Consider the following 8,430-nt stretch of genomic DNA (forward strand, 5'->3'; position numbering starts at 1 on the left):
ACCTCGAGGAACATTTAAAAGATCTTGAAGAAGAAATAGCCAAACGTTTAGAGGAGAATTCAAAGAAAGACGACGAAGATGTCAACGAATCAGATAATGAGACAGAAGATGAAGATGCTCAAAGTTTCAGTACGATCGGAAACATTTTAAAGGGAACCAAAGACACTACTTTACATGTAGGAGGTAAACTAAAAGACAGAGTCAAGGAGAATGTCGATGACGTAAGTAAGAATATACTTAAACTTGGGGATAGAAGCATCAAGATAAAGGACGAGCTGTTAGGAATAGGATCAGAAGTGTTAGGAAAAGGATTAGGAGCCGTCGGTCAGATGCAAGAGATAATTACGGACATCGCTCAAAAAATGAAAGATCCGCTTAACAAAATACGCGACAGTTTTAAAGAGAAGGCTAAAAAAATTGTTACAGAACTTGAAAGCAAAGCCAGAGAGGCCACAGGAAAATTGAGAGAAAAGTTGGTAGAAAAGATTGCCGTCTTAAAGGAAGACATAAAAATAATTGAAAGCAAATTAGAAAACCAAATTAGTAAGTTAAAAGAAGTTACCGAAAAATTGATAGTCGAGATGAAGAGCAAGGTTCAGAAACTGGTAGAGGAAATTAAAAATGTTTTAAAAAAGCTTAATGAATTGTCGACAGAAATCAGTGAGAAGATAAAAGAAAGAGTTAAAGATCTTCTACGCATTATTCTGGACATCAAAGGAGATGTTAAAGGAAAGCTTGAAGACATTGGAGACAAAGTGAAAGACAAATCTAAAGATCTTTTAGACAAATCTAAAGATCTTTTGGGCAATCTTAAGGGAAATGCCGAAGAAAAAATCAAAGACATCAAAGATAAGTTAAAGGAAAATATTCTCGCTAATGCCGACGAGTTTAAAAATATTATTGTGAAGATCGAAGGACAATTAAAGAATTCAATGCAATCTATTCAGAATAAGGTCAAGGAGATCACAGAAAGTACCAACGAAACATTAAAGAAGTTGCGTGAAAATTCTCAAGATATAATTAAAAAACTCGACGGCAATTTTAGAGAAGTCTTTGAGACAATAAAAGAAAAAGCTAAGGACGTCAAAGATGATCTTAAAGAAACGCTCGAGAAGCTTGCTACAGAAGTGAAGGAAAAACTTAAAAACATTCCGGAAATAATCGATATCATTAAAGAAAAGGTCGAGAAGATCGCCAAAGATTTAGGAATTGCAATGGAAGACTCACTAAAGAATCTCAAAAATCACAGTGAGAATATCAAAAAGAAGATTGAAAATAATGTAAACAACTTGAAGAACAAGATCGGTAAAGATGCCAAGGACATCACGGAGGAAGTCACGGAAAACTTGGATGATGCAATCAGTGATTCTTAACTAAGGCTTCTGGGAACAATTTCTCTTTGTACGTGTGTGAACACATTTATCTTATAAAGTAATATACGAAGTTGATGCGTGTTCAGAGAAAACGCCGCGCATATTTCTGTTTATGTATTAAAAGATCATCAAAATTTCACAAATATTTAAACAGCTTGACATTTCGCAAAAAGTAGAAAATTTAAGCATATTTCAATTTTTAACTGAACACAGTCGCAATCTGCCGTTTATTTAACTGTAATTTCATGTGAGTAACGTATTTACTTTTGTTTTTAGGTAGCAAGATCCTCTACAAATTATGACTTATGACACGACGTTCATCAAAACTACGCATTTACCGAAAAGAAAAATAAAATAAACATAATTAGTGTTGATTTTGATTTCAGTGTATAAAAAAATAATGTAAAAAAATGTTTTAAAATAAAAAAGTCTAATTACATTAAAACTCATGTTTGTTTAATAAATTTATTCCACATTTTTCTCATGTCGTGTTGTATACCTACTATCTAAAGATAATCAGCAGTAGTTACACCAATCTTTAATTAATTCACCAAATGCTCATAAATATTCTATATTTTTGAACATTTTGCGTGCGAATAATTTATATATCGGGAAAACAGAAAAAAAATGTATTTGTCTCAACGATATTTCGCGGACATATAATATCCACGTCAATTAGGTCATGACTTTCAACTTGCGTGCGATCGACAATATTCAGCCATATATACCTTACTATTGCCAATAAGATGTTACATAAGCGTTTCATTACTCGGAATATATAAGTATTTATATACATTACGTAAGTTAGAAATGAATTGAAATAAACTTTTTTTTTTTAACTATAACGTGCATTTGCAACAAATAATTCGACATCTTAAGAAATTATATAAATCCCATTGTAGTATAAAACAAATATAAACTTGTTTGTGTAATTGAATCGAATATAATTAAGTTAATCAACATTACATTATTTGTTTTTAATTTATTAATATAATAATAACTTTCGCATCAAATCTCTGCTGCCTTGGTGAAGAAAATTTGCAAACATTTGTTTTTGACATTTGCGAATCAAATTTGTGATATCTTTTTATTTATTTTGAAATATACAGAAGGCACACAATTTATTTCTATACAAGACTAATAAATTAGTGGACTTCTAATATAAAAACAATATGTCACACGTGAGTTTGATATTCGAAGTTAGAAACAATTAATAATGTGTGTGTATGAGACATATCGAATTAACATTGTCATTCAAAATTAGAGAAAAAAAGAAGGGATTAAACAGATAGAAAAAGAAAAAAACAGAATTTGCGGAAAGAAACAGTGTGTGTGTACTTTCTAAGTATATATTTGACTTGTTAATCTTTAACCCTCGTATGTAAAAAGTGTGAACTAGACGTTATCGCAAAGCCAAACCTATGTGTGTGTGTGTGTGAATATATAGATATACAAAATAAATGTGAATTTGTCTGGAGCATATCTTTATCGAGCTGATGTAATGTCTCATGAAGCGAAAACGGATCTTCATTGAGAGTGATAATTTTGATCTCCCCTTGAACCACGATCTCTCTTTTTTGCAATAACACCGAAAGTATATTCATCTTTCTCTTTTCAAATTTACAAATTGTATAAGAACAAAGTTGTCTCTATAAATTGTATATTGATAAAGTAGAAATATATGTTTGAAATAAGTTAATATATATATATAGATACACATACAGATAAAACAATTCTGTAATTTTACTTGAATTAAATCACACAGGAACCTTATTGGGGATATTTCTACAAGTACGTTTATTATTAGACTAAAAACAAAAGATAAAAGCTTTTAATGTTGCTCGTTACATTCAATGATTAAATGTTTATCTTAGAGAGGAAATTTGTTTCCGATCCTTTCTTTCCGTTCCTATAAATCAAATAAATCAGAATACAAAACAAGTCTACGCGATAAAACGCTCTTATCATCTTATGCATTTGGAATGAATCTGAACTTCTCTTGGAGAGAAAATTAAAAACTTATGAGAAAATAATATAATATGTTCTTTTTTTTCTGTAATATGTTTTTTTTTTCTGTATATGATTGAGAATATAAAATGTGAAATTTTGTATTTTTGTGTGAGCGAATATATTGTAAATCTGCTTATCTAATTATTATATATTTTACATTTTTAAATCTGTTTTCTATTAATCTAATAGTTTCTTTATGTGTGGTCTCTGTATATGTATCAAAATAGATAAAAAGATATCACAAACTTGATTTTCAAATGTCAAAAATAGATTTTTGCACTAAATTTTGTTCACAAAGGTGGCAGATTTGATGGAAAATTTATTATTATTAAATTACTTTTTTAAGACTCATGAACAAAAATGCAATGTCGATAAACATAATGTATTTAAAACTTGACATCTGTTAGATGCAATTTTGACGGTGAATTGGTAGCGGAAAAATCAAATAGATATGCTGAAATCAAAAGAAGAAAAAACGTTTAACAAATCTATTAGGATTTTGTTGACAATTTGTCATCAGATAGTGTTAGCAGATTGTTGATTATATAGCTCAATATGAATGCAGATGACCCCGGATCTGTCACGGTTTGGTGAATTTGTTGCCTATCTGCTGACTATATCACTTTTTTTAAAAACAAATACTCTAACATAGCTCTTACAAGCCGTAAAACTGATTTATTAATATTAAATTTACAAACCTAAAAAGATATTAACATGAACAAAATATTAATGAGAAATATGAAATGTTATCCTTGTTATGTAAACTCTCCTATTTGAAGTGAAAAATAATTTACAAATAGTTTTATACATATGTACATATATAATTATATATAATAATTATATATATATAATAACTTTTTAAAGCAAATTAAGGATCTCATTTGTAATAATGTCGTAATAAGTATTATATAATGGATGTAATTATTGCATACGTATAAACTGTGCATTTACTTTTTCAGTAAATACTCTTAACTTTTTTACCGTCGTTAAACATATGTGTGTACGATTCTGTCAACACAATATATGTTGTATTGTGGAATAAAGAGAATACTTAAAATCTTTAGAATTGTCATTATTCAATTTCCGGGAATGCTGAAGCGCATCTCGTTAGCGAAGTCAATGTAGATACAGAGTTACAGCTCTTTTTTTTTTTTTTTTTTTTAGAATTGCAGCGGACACATAAAAACGTGGGTTGTTGTTGTCGCTGTCGATAATAAGCACTTTGCCCTCTTCGATAAGAAGCGGCTATAAAAGATACTACGTTGTTCATCCTACATCAGTCGTTTTCTAATCGTTTAAAGAAGACAAACATCAAGCGAGATGAAGTGCCTGTCCGTAGTGATCTTAGCTCTGGTCGTAATCGCGGCCGAGAGCAAAGTTCTGCCAGCCAGCAATGTCGAGTCCCAGCAGACTGAGACACAACCTCTCCAATTGTCCGATCAGATCAGAGAGGCTCAAAATCAGATCGCCTCTCTGGGTGCTCAGCTTCAGGACCTGTTGCATTTACCCAATCAGGAAGAAATTGCTAACACCATAAAAGAACAAAGCAGCAATTTGGCCAACAGCATTCAATCATTCATGAAGAACGTAACTGATGAGGTAAACTAATTATATATATATATGTATATATATATATACGTATATATGTTTATATACGTTATACGCGTACACTACACACTACATATACATACTTGCTTCTTTTAAATACATTTATAACATCGAATCAAACAAAATAAATGTTTACGCACTTAGAAAGATTATTTTGTTTCTTTAGATCTAATTTGAAGACTCTATTTACTTTTCATTGGATAATATATATTTATCGACGTTCTATCTTTTGTGCTTGTATACTTTGTTTATTATATTTGCAATGGAAAATTTTTAAAAGACTATAATTTATTTGTTTGCAGTTACAACACACAAAGACTTCGTCTGAAAAGTAATACATAAAAAAAGCTATAGATATTTTCAAAATTAAAAGCAAATTTATTGCTTAATTCTCTAGAATAGAGAAATATTATTCGCATTTCGAAGAAAAATTAGTAAGAGAAGTTCAGCGAATATTCTAAATCGAATTACAAGAAACAGTCAAAAAAGGATAGATATATAAATATCAAGAGAAATATAGTAAAAAAATATACAATTTTATAATGTGTGTAATTTGTACTCCTATATATTAACACAAAATGTTATAACAATTGATATAACAGTTTCTCAACTCATTACGTTATTAGAAAATATTGTAGTACAATTATACATAGAAATGCTTATTAATAAATATAAACAAAAACATATTTTCCACGTTATTTAGTCAAATTTCTTTCGAAGGTTCTTTCAAGAATTTTTTTACATCCATATTACCTGTATACACGCATACATTTTAAAACAACATTTTTAAATATTTTAATTTTTTTACAATATAAATAAGATTTACTCTCGGAAAAAGAAACTCCGAAAACGTGACAGAAGATATAAGGTTGATGCGGCTTATTTGTAGATCAAAACCAAAACCCCCGAGTTGGAAAATCTCTGGGAGAACGTAAAGACCAAATTGGCGGATATACCTAGCAACTTAAACGTCAATCCCGAGACCACGGAACAAGTGAATCAGCTGCAAGCTAAGTTCCAAGAGGGTCTTCAGACTCTTGTAAACGAGTCCGAGAACGTTGCTAAAGCTCTCAACAAAAACTCCGAAAAAATGCAAGATAGTATATCCAAGTTCACCAAGCAAGCGTTAGACATCGTCGCGCAAGCTTCTCAGAACTTCAACAATCAATTGCAACAATCCTCGTCTACAGCTCAACCATGAAATTAAAAAGAAGAAGGTACAAAATCTCGCGTACAAAATTATTCGCAGTACAAGTGCACCGAACAACAACACACACATACAATAATCAGCTAACATATTGTCATACATATTGTATCACACATAAATAGCCTTAAAATATATATATATATATAATTTTAAAAATCCTGAAATTTATGCGTATATATCATTCTTATCCTGAAATTTTTCTGACATTTAAGTTGAATGATGATATTATTTGAGTTAACAATCTCTGCCGGCGCGCGAACGTGAGAACAAACCAACCAATAAAAATGTTTTCTTAAATAATCATTGTTGTATCATAATGTTTATCAGCTTTTGCGCGAACAAGATACATATTTGTCCGGAAATTCTGCGGCATACGATTTTATTGATATCGAGAAACAAAACTTCCGTGCTTACAACAGATAAAAAATATCAAAATATAAAATTTAATATCATATTTTTAGGGAGAGAGAGAGAGAGAGAGAGAGAGAGAGTTTCGTGTGTTTCGCGCGCGAGTTTTATTCGATTTGATATCTCATTTTTTTATGCTAACAAAGATGATAACATTTAACCGCGATCAAATGTGCAATTCATCGATATGCATATATCGATGCACATGTGCACGAGTTTATGTAATTTAAAAAAAAAAAAAAAAATAAGGAGAATAAAAACTTTTATGTTTCTGTTTAATTGTTGAAAAGATATTTTATACTATATATAATATCCCTTTATAATGAAATATCCCTTAATAAAGAAAACAATAATGAATTAACAATTGAGAAAGACAATCGAATCTTTTGCTTTATGATATAATGAAAATTCTCGAATTTTACTCTACTTGTATCGTTCAGCAATAAGTGAACAACAAGAGATCAAGTATTACACCTAATCAGCGAATTCCGTTTGAATTTCGCATTGTCAACGTGTATCGTCGAAACCTACTTATAATTAGCCGCATTTGTTAATCCGTTGTAACCTAAATACTTTAAAGTTGAAATATTATTATCGATTTAAATTAACTTAAAATCGTTGCAAAACTTGATAATATAAAGAGTCGGATAAATAAAATTGCGCGATGGGAAACATATGTCTGTAACATATTTATTTCAGATTTGCTAAGAACAAATTAAATTTTAAAAGCAAAAATACTATTTTAACGCAATGAGAAATATTTTGCCCACCCGCAACGGCAATGTGCGCGTACTCGTCTCTTATAAAAGCATCGGAATCGTTGTAATTCTTTACACTGTTATTTAAGAACTCAACGTGAAAGTACAAAAGTATACGTATACGTATATTAATATAAATATACATACATATTGCATATAGTCAGTCACATTATATATATAACTTAACAATTGTTTTTAAACGTTTTAAAGCCGTTGGTGTAATTTTCATGAAACTAAAACGGCATATAAAGATAATAATAAGTGCGCATAAAATGAATACGTTTCTTCCACTTCTATTTGTATGTTTGGTAAGATCAAGTGCAGTGAAAAATAAAGACGAAACCGAGAATTGTGTGTTTTAAAAATTAAATTCGATTATATTTATAAAGTACATAGATATATATATATATATATATAATTGTTTTATCGCAGATATTATTTGAAAACGTCGACGTTTCGAGGGAGACCGAAGAAACGAAGAAACTTTCCGCGAGATTGTTGAAAAGAAACTCGCAATCACAAATAAGAGATGCCGATATTGAGAGATCGGACAGGATAAATCGTGGATTTGAGAAGATAATCGATTTCATCGATATCTTGAGCCAAATGAACAATTTTGTTTACGATAGAACCAGAAACACGATTCGCAAACTGAACGTGATATATGACTAGAAGAAAAATGAAGACTATCGCACATCTCGTTTCAGATCAAAATTATATGCGCGTATATTTTTTATACATATATATATATATATATATATATATATATATACTCTGTACTTTATGTATATTAGATATTATATACAATAAGAAAATTAACTTAAATACATTAAATAAAGCTATATATATATAGTTCTATAAAGAAACAATTATATTTATTAAATTTTTTAACTGCACTTAAAGCCTCTTGCACAATGGACGGAATAGCGATAGCGATAGAAATAACAAAAGTTTTAAAGAGTTTATATTTAAAAATAAAGGTAGGAACAGCGGAATCTAACATACAAAACTACACATGTATCAATGCGGATCAGAAAATCGGAATAAGCAATAGCGATAAAATTTC

The 8,430-nt window shown here is 29.8% G+C and overlaps 2 protein-coding genes across 2 annotated transcripts; both read left to right on the forward strand.

Moving 5' to 3' along the window:
* Positions 1 to 6: 6 nt before the first annotated feature.
* LOC109858799 (protein DR_1172-like) lies at positions 7 to 1,723 on the forward strand. The gene is made up of 2 exons (XM_020436411.1): positions 7 to 1,401; positions 1,650 to 1,723. Exon 1 carries the CDS (start codon positions 330 to 332, stop codon positions 1,371 to 1,373), a length of 1,044 nt encoding a protein of 347 aa, XP_020292000.1. The 5' UTR covers positions 7 to 329; the 3' UTR covers positions 1,374 to 1,401; positions 1,650 to 1,723.
* A 2,923-nt stretch (positions 1,724 to 4,646) lies between these two features.
* Positions 4,647 to 6,851, forward strand: LOC109858813. The gene is made up of 2 exons (XM_020436437.1): positions 4,647 to 4,982; positions 5,881 to 6,851. The coding sequence occupies exons 1-2, from the start codon at positions 4,704 to 4,706 to the stop codon at positions 6,190 to 6,192; spliced, it is 591 nt and encodes a 196-aa protein (XP_020292026.1). The 5' UTR covers positions 4,647 to 4,703; the 3' UTR covers positions 6,193 to 6,851.
* Positions 6,852 to 8,430: the final 1,579 nt, after the last annotated feature.

Source organism: Pseudomyrmex gracilis, unplaced genomic scaffold, assembly GCF_002006095.1.
Source record: "Pseudomyrmex gracilis isolate BER0280 unplaced genomic scaffold, ASM200609v1 scaffold_225, whole genome shotgun sequence".
In the NCBI taxonomy this organism is placed as follows: Eukaryota; Metazoa; Arthropoda; class Insecta; order Hymenoptera; family Formicidae; genus Pseudomyrmex; species Pseudomyrmex gracilis.